The sequence below is a fragment of the Topomyia yanbarensis genome, chromosome 3 (assembly GCF_030247195.1).
Source record: "Topomyia yanbarensis strain Yona2022 chromosome 3, ASM3024719v1, whole genome shotgun sequence".
Lineage (NCBI taxonomy): Eukaryota > Metazoa > Arthropoda > Insecta > Diptera > Culicidae > Topomyia > Topomyia yanbarensis.
The window spans coordinates 3,484,855-3,496,984 of record NC_080672.1 but is presented as its reverse complement, the minus strand read 5'-3'; the positions used below and the strand labels follow the sequence as shown (position 1 = coordinate 3,496,984).

Here is a 12,130-nt window from a genome sequence, read left to right as displayed (position 1 = left end):
TGCATCATTTTTCCCTACAAGTTGCAGGAAAGTGAGTTCTCCGAAGTTATTTGTTGGATCCATATAACGTGGTAATCTCCTACCTACGTACCCTCCAGGGTCACCACTGCTAGCAGCGGCCATCGTCACCGGAGAGAACCACCACCACTACCACTCAACCACTTCGTTGGAAACTAATAATGAAGTGGCACCGGTCACCCAGTACCTACCCCAAACAGATAGTGAAATAAAATTTCCTACCTTGTTCCTTCAACGACACCTGCTGCAAATGAAAACCACCGACAGATTCTGCTAACACAATAAATCACCACTATCTTCTTATCCGGCTCGGTTGGTAGGATACTTTTGCCCTGCGGGATGGATTTATCACTTCTTCGTACACTCGCACTGTTCAACGATTGGGTGCCAACACTTCAAAGATGCTTTCAAAATCTTTTAACGCACGCGGGCGTTTTGACACGGTACCACTTTGGCCCACAGTGGTAGTCTAACAACACTAGCCTGCAGCTGCGCTACCGAACGAAGCACTCTGGCTGGGAGCGATGGCGCGCGATTGTTTACTATCACACCTTAGTTTTTTCACTGTTTTTATGCACTTTTTGGTCGATTTCCACTAATCTTCTACGAGTGATAACTTCTACGTCACTTGCTGGTACCGTTTAAATACTTACACGGTAGATCACCCGCGTAAAAACGCGAATAAAGACTAAAATATATGAGGTCGTGAGACACTGTTCCGCAGTGGGCTGAACTCGAATGTTCAGTTCGGTATCGAGTTCTCCGTGGAGAAAACTGAGCTGGTCGTATTTTCTAGGAAGAGTGAGCCTGCGCAGCTCCAGCTTCTTTTAATGGGTGTAGTCATCAATCAGGTCCTCACATTTAAATATCTCGGGGTAAAGGTATGTGGAGATGTCTCATTAGGTATGTAAAACAGAAATGCCAACAAAAGACCAATTTTTTCCGGACAATAACTGGAACATGGTTGGGGACCCACACAGGAGACCCACAGATCACTACCTCATCATTTCGGACAAAGAAAGCCTCGGCTCTATAGAGGTACTTCGTGCGACGAAGCCCTAAAAGTAATTCCTGTGTTTTTGGACAAGATACAGAGATCCTTGCGTATACTTTTTGAAAACTCTCACCAGTTTTCCTTTGCTTGGGTCTTTTCTTATTGTTTTATCCCGGGTAATGAAAAGGCCGGCTCTTCGGCAAAGACGGGCGCATTAGAGCGTGGCAACTACGAGAGACCAATTTGCTTCAATGATTTTTTTCAGTATCTATCGTCAGAGGAAACTCAACAGCTGGCAAACCTTGCGAAGCAATGGGGAACTTGGACGATGGCTACATTCTATTATCCCGAAAGTACCAACGTACCCTTTATTCAGGGGGATGGTTGTGTCGCAAATGTGAATCCACAAACGTTGGATGCACATTTGCAACGTGTTAGGTTTGCAACAAGTAGTCTGTACGCCTGTGACGAGGGCTATCACGACATCGAGCACATTGTCTGGGTGTGCACCGGATATTGTGACGCCAGGTCTCAGTTAAAGGGTTCCCTTCGGACCCAAGGTAAATCACCCAACATTCCAGTTCGAGATATCATGGAAAGTCGCCATCTTTGCTATATTGCTTCTTTGCTTCTATTTATCGTTCTCAGAAGACCCCTGCATTGCCTTTGTGGAACCGACCTGTACCAGAGTGCCATCATGTTACCGCTTTTGCCCTCATCACTACGCCGGCATTGTCCGTATTTAAAGGGGCGACCTGATAGTGATAGACCACGTGTGGAAGACCCTCCGCGGGTCCGAAGAGTACCACTTGTCGACCCGTTTCATGACGTCAAGGCAACCCGAGTTTGTAATCAAGGGGGGCACTAAAATCTTTGTTCTGCTTCATAAAATAATTGAGGTTAAGTCATAAAAAAAGGATAGGAGTATCATTCCCAGGTAAACACAAAATTATTGTTCGAAAGTCGAACTGAAAAAGAAGCAAAAAGGCGTATTACAGAGACTCTACCAAAGGCACCATACGACTACGCTACGGTCCTGTTAATCCAGAATGAACAACAAACACAACAAAGATTTCAAATTTCAACAAAAATAATTAGCGAAAAATATTGCAAATTTTTCCGCTCATAGAAACATAGGAAATGTGGTCATGTGCAGTACAGCAGGCCACCTTATTAAAGCTGTAGATTGTAGAGTGAGCTAGATTAATTATTATCGAAAAAATAATTCCATACCGTGCCGCGAAAATTGAAGTCTTCTCGATGTCGGCAGGAGTTCCGCAATATCACAAAATTGCCTGTTCCCAACCTAGATCCAATCATGCACTACGTTGATTCTCTGGTTGAAATATCTCATGAGATTTTCGGTGTTTCTACTAGCGTTGGAAACTCCTTGTGTTTGCTCCGGATCAAATGGCAGAGCTTCCTCAGTCTTTTAAGAGAGAAAAAAGTAACAGCCTCTCAAGAGAGAAAAAAAATATTGCTACAAAGACCCATTTGCTTGTAGTTAGTACAATACTGCATGCATGACGCGCGGTACTAACAACCGATCATACAGACGATCCCTGTCGAAGAAGAAGCAAAGCAGTCTCGCCAATTGCACCCCGATACTAGTTTGAAGGGACACACCATTTTGTCCCGTCCGGTGCGATTGGCATTCAAAATCTTCACTCACTGAAGCAAGGGATCTTTGAAACTTCCTTCAGTAGATTCACGCATACCAAGTTCAAATCGATAACTACACCATCGATCTAAACTTTGTGAGCGGGTATGTAAACGTGTTAGTTCCATATAAGAGTCTTGTTTGTTTTAGATGAAATTTCACAATTCTGAGCTTATCTAAATGAACTTTCGGCATATCTGGCACAGCTGAATATTTCTGCATCTTGCGGAATATTTGAATAGTTAGCGGAATATCTTTGATCCGAAAGAAGATCGGATACGGTCGAACCCAGTTCAATGTGTTTGCTTTGAAATGGAAACTTGGAGTCTTCGATGACGAAACTTGTTCGACATCCATTTTAAGATCATTTGGGTCATTTCAGGAGAGTTCATTTATGCACGCGCCTAGAGCCAGACGCAAAGTTAAAACTGTAGCAATCATGGGGGATATAATTTGAAAGACAAGTCTGAATAAAGAAACAATGTAATCTATCTTCACTCGATATATCCAACTTATTTTATATTAGAAAATATAACTTCTCGAAATACGGTAGAGTGCCAATATGTATGGTCATCCTAAATTTTTAAACCGGACACACCTCAAAAGCATTGCATTTCGAAAAAAAAAATTCCCCATGCAAAATTTGAACGCAATCGAAAACAATGTCATGAAGCGTCGAGATCTGAAATGATAATGATGAACAAAATGCATTTATGATGCAAGGAAAAATATTGAATTGAGATGGAACTTGAGTTTGGAAATGCAGTTTTTTGTTGTTGATTTTTGTATGCTCAATGTTTCAGAAATTTGTGAAATGTCGAAATCTGGTGTCAATTCGAAAAAAAAAACAATTTTCTTCATTTTTATTTGAAAATCTCAGTTTAAAAACTAAAAATATCGGAATCAATTTTTTTACAAGAAGATACAAGATCCAACTGTTTCATGCATTTCTAAGACATTTGACATAGAGCTAAAATTTTGTAATGAAACTTTTTTCGAGGTGCTCATGCTGTTGACGTGCGTTCGGTTATTAAATTTTATGTTCATGTTATGTTTATGTTGTTTGTGGCTGAATTGAATTGAACGACAGTCAAACATTAATGAAGCAGGGGATAGGTGTGCAATTTACATGTACACAAATTATTGAAAAAGAAAGCAAAAGTAAACGCCAATCGGGCGCAAAACTGAGACTCCGCCAAGGGCGTCAAAAGACCACGCTACGACTATGATTGCAGGTTGACGTAAAGTCGAGAAGATTTGTGCTTAAAGACCATCGGGATAATCCATGATCATCGGTGGAAATGTAATTTCTTGTGCGAGAAAGTACCGCAGTGCACACAACTATTCATGGCCGGAGGAACACTTTTGACCCGAGTGGGTAGTAATGCCAAAAATAATGTCGATAAATCTCCTTTTCGTAACTAATTATATCCATCTAATATAACCGGCTCCTGGATAGTCTACTTCCGGGCCAAAGATAAGCCATTTAATATCATTGATATATCGCATGATCTAATTAAACAACACTCGACTGTATACGAAGAAATATATTATCTACGTACCCGCCCGGGAAGTAGAGATTGATGGTGTAATGAGGGGCTTTAAGTATAGTGAAAATTCTGGTATGCAAGTAATTGTGTTAGGCAAAAATCGAGGAGTATAAGAAAACAATTTATTTTTCATCAGCCTCATTTCGTGCCTTTCGAAGGATCTGTCCTTCCAAACTTTGTTCTTTTGAACCGGGCTTGTCTACCTGTTTGTCTTTTTGTGCCGCGGGGCATGAACTGTGGTCGTTGCAATCAATGAGCCATAGAATTGTAGAAACAAGGCATGGTGTGGAAAATACGGAGAAAATCATAAAAAGTTCTCCTTCTGAAGAGAGACTCCTAATGAACTGTCGACATATCCCGCATAAAAAATAATGCGCCTATAAATTTTTGAAAGGGCAGAATCATTTCCTCTCCTAAGCTTCCTCGTAAAGGCTTGAGAGTGTCTCTTGATGGATGCTTTTACAAAACCGAAATAAGTGGGTCCTTGTTTCGGGAAGTCCCCGTGGGACATCCAAAACTCCAAGTGTCTTTAGATTTCAATCCTATTATTGTCCTAGAATGTAGATCGTCCTTAATTTTAAAATTATTCGCCAGGATCGAGAAAAGACTATGAAGAAGCGTTTTTGGGATCAAACCGTGCTATTATTTCAATCGGATTAGCCTTTGAAAAAAAGAAGATCGAATTAGCCTTTGCTCGATACCAGGTATGGAAGTTGTCCGTTGTCAAATCCGTATCAAAGGCAAAGGCTTATTGGCATTGTTCCAACATACCAATATACATCACACCCCAGCAGGTTCTAGAAGACTTCAACTCCTACGGTATGCTGTTGGGTTGTCTTTACGATGATAACCGATCTATCTTACTGAATGATATTCGCAACAATTTCAATATGATCCTCTAGAATACGGTGGAAAGGACACGAATGCCTACTCCACTAGCGCGGTCAAGTACGTTAGATTTATCGTTATATTCAACCTCGCTACAATTAGTGTGCCTATTGATTGAAAGAGCTGTGCGTCCGCTACATCCGAAACAATTGAATCAAAACAAGAAATTCATCCGGTGGAAGCGCACAAGGTTTTGATTCTCTACGCTGCGGTAAAAGATCAGATGAAACGAGTACCCTGCGCAAACAACCGTGGACGGTCTCCCACTTCATGGTGGGCAAAGAGTGCTCAGAATTGTATGTGAAAGTCCTATAAGGGCTTTTTCAATTTGATTTTTTCCGTATATACGCGACGTTAGAAACGCAAATGAAAAACTTGATGAAAGCTGAAAAACTCGGTTATTGGCACCGGTTCGTCGACGGATAACGTGAGAAACAATATTTCATCTATGGTGGCAGTTCTATGTTGTGTACTTGATTTAAACTTTGATCGGAATACACGGAACCATGAGTGCTTTTTCGGCCGCAACAGATCCACATTCAAACGTTAGACGTACGCGATGAAATGATAATACTGTGTCATGGTTGTTCTTTAATCAAATTTATCTGACAGCAAAAATGCGCACCCTAAGCATTTGAGTGCGAATATCACCGTAACGTTCGTCAGATGATAAGAGCTATGAATAGCTTCTATGCTAAATATTATGACAGTATTGGTGAGGGCAATCATAAAAGAGGCTGTGCTGCAAACAGTTTTCCCCACATATTTACTTATCAACGATCATGCCCACATCGTTAATGTTTCAAGGAGGCTCTCCGTTCGCACTCCTTGTTTTTCGTAGGCAAAATACGGGAGTTCATGAGTGCTATATCTGAAAAATCGTACCAGATTACCAGATACAAACATTCGTTTGAGTTTTTTCGCATTACTCCATTCTGGGTAATGAGAAAGGAGACATTTAGATTAGAATAGCAATGAGAAGGCGGACACTTAGGCATTAGAAGGCGGTATTTATGAAAGATTGCATAGCCTCAACGATTTTTACAGTATTTCTTTTCAGAGGACGCTCAAAAATTTGCTAATTTTGTGGGACAAGGAAGTTTAGGAATCCCAAAGACATCAACAAACCTTAGTTAAAAAGGATGGATGAAGATCGTGACTTCCTTCGGGTGATATCTCGAGGCATGTCCAATCATTATATATTGAAGGCGAATTGAGGTCGTGGAGAGCGGTCTCTGCGCTTGTGGTAACGTTTATCGCGACATCAAACATGTTGTCTGGTCGTGCACCTAGCGTCCCAGCGCCAGATGTCCGTTAAACGAATCCAATTCGGTCCCGTTCCAGTTCGAGATGTGCTGTCTATCCTCGATCTCTCCTATATGTCTATCTTCTTCTCTTTCGGGTGATATGCTAACAGCTACCTGGAAAACTGATCCCAAGAGTTCCCAGCGGATCCAAGGATACAAGTCGGCGATCCGGTTCATGATGTCCTGACAGTGATCTTCCGTTTGCTAAAAAGTTGCGAATTTAATTTCCTTTTAGCCTGTCATCGTTGTCCGCCCTCTCCTCACTTTCCCTGATACGGTCTCTGCTACTGATGTTGGAATCAATCGTGTGTCGTTTGCCTTCCTTATAAAATGCCTACTAATGTTTCTCCTTGTTTCAATTTGTAATCAAATAATTGTTCTTCTTAAAAAATTATAAGCTACTGGGTAGTACTTTAAATCTGCATCCTTTAATCTGAATAAATTTGCAATATTATTTTTTGTGTATCGATCTGAACTCCTTGTGTTAAGATTTAGATTAGAGTGACAGGAAAAAAAAATGACCCCTATCGGCCCACCCCTGATTCGATTCCTAGTCCCACCAGGAGTACTTGCACCAAATTTGAAGCAAATCGGACAAGTCTAGCTACCGGACCAACGTGCCTGAAGTTTGTATAGGATTTTTCGACAATTTACATGGAGAAAACCCACTAACTCGCATTTTTACCGCTAGGTGGCACTGTATGTATCGCATTATCACTGTAAGTGAAAATAAGAAAGATAATTTAATTGTCTACAATTTTGCCGAAGACTGCTAGTGAATTCGGCTTTGTTAAAAGAAGTTATTAAGCTTTTAGTGAAGTGATGTCTGAGTCAGTTTTGCATAGGGCCTAGCAGTGCATGGTTGTGTATCAGTACTCGATTTGCGCGAACTAAACATTTTTGTGAAATAACCGTCAGATTTAACTCTATGATATATTCAGAAGAATTGTAGTAAATAATACGAGCCATATTTTGGTTACAACGTTTCAGTTCCACATTTCACCACGTAGAGGGCGCCAACACTAACTTTTCAACGGAAAGAGATAGAAATTAGGTGTCTTCCACAAAGTTGTAGAACAGGCATTTTCCAATAATTCTTTCGAACATCTTGATAGTCTATCTCTCTTCTATGAAAAGTTATTATTGGCGCCCTCTATGCGGTCATAGTTGGAACTAAAATTTTCCAACCAAAACATAATTCGTATTATGTCTTATAATTCTTCTGAACATACTATTGGGCTAAACCTATCGATTATTTCACAAAAATGCATAGTTTGTGGGAATCGATTACAGCTACACAACCATGCACTGCTAGGCCCCATGCAAAACTGACTCAGACATCACTTCGTTAAAAGTTTAATAACTTCTTTAACCAAGGCGGAATCACTAGCAGTCTTTGGCAAAGTTTTAGACAATTAAATTATCTTTCTTATTTTCACTTACAGTGATAATACGATACATGCACTGCCATCTAGCGGCAAAAATGCGAGTTAGAGGGTTTTCTCCATGTAAATTGTCGAAAAATCCCACACAAACTTCAGGCACGTTGGTCCGATAGCTAGACTTGTCCGATTTGCTTCAAATTTGGTGCAAGTACTCCTGGTGGGACTAGGAATCGAATCAGGGGTGGGCCGACTACGTTTTAAAAAATTCATTGTTTTCCTGGGCAGTCTAATGTCAAAATGCACCCTTAGTAGAAATATAAAAAATAATTTCAAATTTCAAGCAAACCCAAATTATTATGCCATATTTTCAAGAAATTTAAATTGTAAAGCAAAGAAATTAGTCGAAAATTTCAGACGCATGAATTTTATGCGCGGTTAATCTCAGGTTATGTTCCAAACTTTCGAGTGGGTAATTCCCCCCTCTACAATTTTCGAGTGGGTAGTACTACCCATACTACCCACGTGTTCCGCCGGCCCTGCAAATATTTCAAAATCACTGAAAATATGCCCTGCTCTATTCATTGAAAATATTGTACAGACTCGGCTTAGTGCAAAGTCCATCTTAGTCTTTATTTCAATTTTTATATTTACAATAGAAAGCAAAAAATATTTACCGATTTAACTATTCCAATTAGAAGTATTAGCAGAATAAAACTTTGCTAGTTTTCAAGTCAACTCCCAGCCTATTTGCCGAACCCAATCGATAGCTTGCCCCACCACTTCATCGGTGTTACGACTTGAGTAATGTTCAAGCATTGATTAACCGCCGCATCCAGATAGGAAATTTGAGCCTGCGCCTGGCTTAGTGTGTTCATCATACAGAAGTTATACCGCTGAGCGCTGTACGAAATCTCGTTCCCCAGTAGAACCTGATAGTTAGCCATCTGCTGTGCGTACACTCGCCTATTACTGATGAATCTCCTCGCATTATCCAGACAAACGGAGGCCTGATACTTGGTCAACGCCGGAGAACTTCTCGACACCAAACCAGCGCACCGTTCTACCGCCTGCAGTCCACTGTTCAGGTCAATCAGAGCCAATTGAATTATGTAGTTGAGATTTATGGCCACCGCGGACAAATCAGACGCCGTGTCCCACACGCAGGAGTACGATTGGCTGTAAACCATCCGGGGAATACGGTCGAAGTCGTAGTTGTGTTGAGAGTAGCAAGTGTCCGCTCGTGGGATACGTTGCGTCATCGCTAAAGATAATCCGCGTGATGCTTCGTTCAACAATCGCTCGGTCTCGTTCAGTACGATGTAGGGTAAACTTTGATTAACTGTTAACTGCGCAATTTGCTGCAAAACGGCATTTGCGTCGTTGGAAATGTTCATGGCGAATGCTTGAATTGCGGGAATCGTTTGATTGGCAGCTACCCTCAAAACTTCCGATTCCATCAGGAACAGGTTGGACAGAGTCACGGAAAGTCTTCCACTTCGCTGGGTGACCTGCGAGCTTAGCGATGAGAGACTGCTGCGGAACCGACTGATTACATTTGATTCCAAGTAAGGAGATATACGTGCCAAGCTTGAGTTCAAATACTGGCGTTGCTGACTGACTACGGCCGACAAGCGAATGAGAAAATTGTCCACCGTCTGAACTCGACTTACCACCGATCGTATCTGCGGGACGGCTGCATCTCCTATTCTGATGTACTCCCTGAGGGCAGCGTTCAATTCTTTTATGGCTTCGTTCGGTAACCGAGCTTTAATTTCATCTCGAGATAACGATTTTTGGCTTTGAATTCCCTCGACAGCAGTTTTTATGGTATATAACGGAGCTACAAAACTTTCAACATTATCCACTAAACTGTTCAGAGCTTCGTTGAAATAATTCGTTGAATTTTCTCCTAGAATTTGTCTTGTTTCATTGACCAACTGCACGTGAACCTCGTGCAAGGCTACAGCGTAATCGATGTCATCCTCAATTCCTCTAACAATTCGAGAGATATTCCCCGAAGAAACCTTGGAAGCACTCGACAGAGCCTGAAAAATTGGGCTTCCCACTACGACTAAACTGTCCATTACGAAACGGAAATTATCCGCAGCACTGCTCAGCTCAGGAGTTTGGATGCTGTACAAACTCTGGACGATCGATTGAAACTGATTCAGGATGTATTGAATCCGGTCCACATTGGAGACGATGTTTCCTGAGGTATCCAAACTTCCGGTAGATACTCCAAGCATCGACACCGGAAGTGCCAGATCTGGCTTTGCCTCCAATAGAGCTGGTAGAACCAGAAAAACGACCAACGGTATTGCCTTCCACATTTTCAGATGACTTACAATTCTTGGTGCCGAATATCAACTGATCGATGAGCTTTTTCCGAACTGTATTTATATTAAAAACTTTCAACACCTGTTCCAAAACAAACTCAACGAAGATAAATGTTATTAAAATAAGTACATAGTTGCAATGGATTCATAATTAATCGTCTTATTTGCCTATTGAACTATGCAAATGAGACACCTTCGAAGAAATATTCTCTCAAACAAACTAAAGAAAGACTGGCGAATTACTTTCACGCTACTGAATATCTGGAACGCTCTGTTCTTAACCCATAAATCCTAGAAGATCTGTCAAATCATTTCAGCTCGATTTGTCACAGTTCTCGCTAAAAGCGAAAGACAGGCCAAAGCTTTAAATAAGCCTATAAATTAGGCGCTGAGTTTTTTGATTGATTAATAGTAGAAAATATCTTCATCGCTCATCGCTCCTATTCTAACTCCGTCCATCCGGTTGTATCTAAGCATCAACAAGCGCTTGACAGGGAAAATTTGTTACCACGGCTCACTTTCTTTTCTCGGCAACTTTTTCCACACTTTCCAGCATCCATCGCGTCATCTTTTTCATCAGCACACTTCGTTTTAAATTTATATTCCACGGCCACCCTATTCTTCTCCACTTGCATCCCAGGCAGTGTAGCGACAGAGAGAAAAAAATATCCCATCCCTGGTGGAGGTGCAAAAAAAAACAGCAAGCGAAAGCGATGAAGGGCCAACTATAAAGTAAGAAGATGCGCGCCCGCTGGAATGACAGGAAACTTTTTAATCCGGCTTCATAAATAACGCTTGCTGTGCTGAAGTGGAGAGTCATGTCTTTCTTGACTCTCGTCTGCGTAGCACAGCGCAGTTTCGCGAGATCGTGACTAGTAGGCGCGGAAAATGAGTTGGATTTTGTCATGCCGTTGTCGCGACGGGACGAAATCCTTCAAAGTTAGTTAGTTCGGAAGGGGTTTTTCTCCCCGGGAACAGACTGCGGGGAATACTGATCAATGCCGAGTCATTCCCCGGAAGCGATGGCACGATTCTGATTACTTGGAGATGAATTTAAGGTCGAACAAAGTGGGTCTTGCGAAGTCATTATTGTTTGCATTTCAGCGTTGATTTTGTCAACTTTTCTAATTTCCTCTAAAACTTTGCTGATCATTAATATCGGTGATTCCGTCGTTTGCGGGTAGCCTGGTGATTTTCGCCATAGTGTAAAAAATTGAGTTTATAATGTTACAAGCCCTTTCGTCTGAAACAGTATGTTCAGCGAATATTTTCGCATGGTATATTTTATTTAAAAACGAAACCATGAACGGTTACCGAACATACATAAATACAACAATATAATTTATGTTTGAAATAAATAAGTAAATAATAAATAAATAAAAGAAATTCTTGATAAATTTGAAAATTATCTGTAAAAAAACTTTCTTACTGACAATTTCAAAAAATGGTAATTAAATTGGTAATTAAAAGTTCAAAAGTGCACGGAAAAAAATCCGTTCATAAATTCATGAACAAAAAATTGCGATTTCGTGAACTGAGCGATTTATGAAAATCGTGGGCCAAGTTCCTGAAATTATGAATAATAATCCTCGTATTCATGAAACTATGAGTATTTTAAAAAAAACTAGCTCGCGCAAAAAAGGAAAAAGGCGTTAAATTACAATTTTTGGTTGGGTTACTGTGGTTGTTCCCTGGGCATGTATAGTTTTTGTTATGATTCTTGTTCATACTTTGGGGATACACTGGTTTGTAGTATATCAACTAAAACGATGGTCATGATTTCAGGAGCTTAGTCGCAAATTTTCGTAATTTGTCATCACGTTACTGTGATATGTAGATCAACGACTGGTTGTTATGTTGGAGATTTTGAAGTCGGCTGTCTCAGTCTTTTGAAAAATCAAAACAAGGGTTTCTTATTACCCGACGTTTCGGCCTTTTGGTGATGGCCTTTCTCCTTTTCTTTTTCTTTTTTTTTTTTTTGAGATACAAAAG

At 40.7% G+C, this 12,130-nt stretch overlaps 1 protein-coding gene across 1 annotated transcript; it reads right to left on the bottom strand.

Moving 5' to 3' along the window:
- Positions 1 to 8,407: 8,407 nt before the first annotated feature.
- LOC131690011 (uncharacterized) lies at positions 8,408 to 10,158 on the bottom strand. The gene has a single exon (XM_058975450.1). The coding sequence runs from the start codon at positions 10,130 to 10,132 to the stop codon at positions 8,546 to 8,548; it is 1,587 nt and encodes a 528-aa protein (XP_058831433.1). The 5' UTR covers positions 10,133 to 10,158; the 3' UTR covers positions 8,408 to 8,545.
- Positions 10,159 to 12,130: the final 1,972 nt, after the last annotated feature.

Coding starts and splice junctions, on each gene's coding strand:
- LOC131690011 (XM_058975450.1), bottom strand. CDS start 10,132: ATGTGGAAGGCAATACCGTTGGTCGTTTTTCTGGTTCTACCAGCTCTA.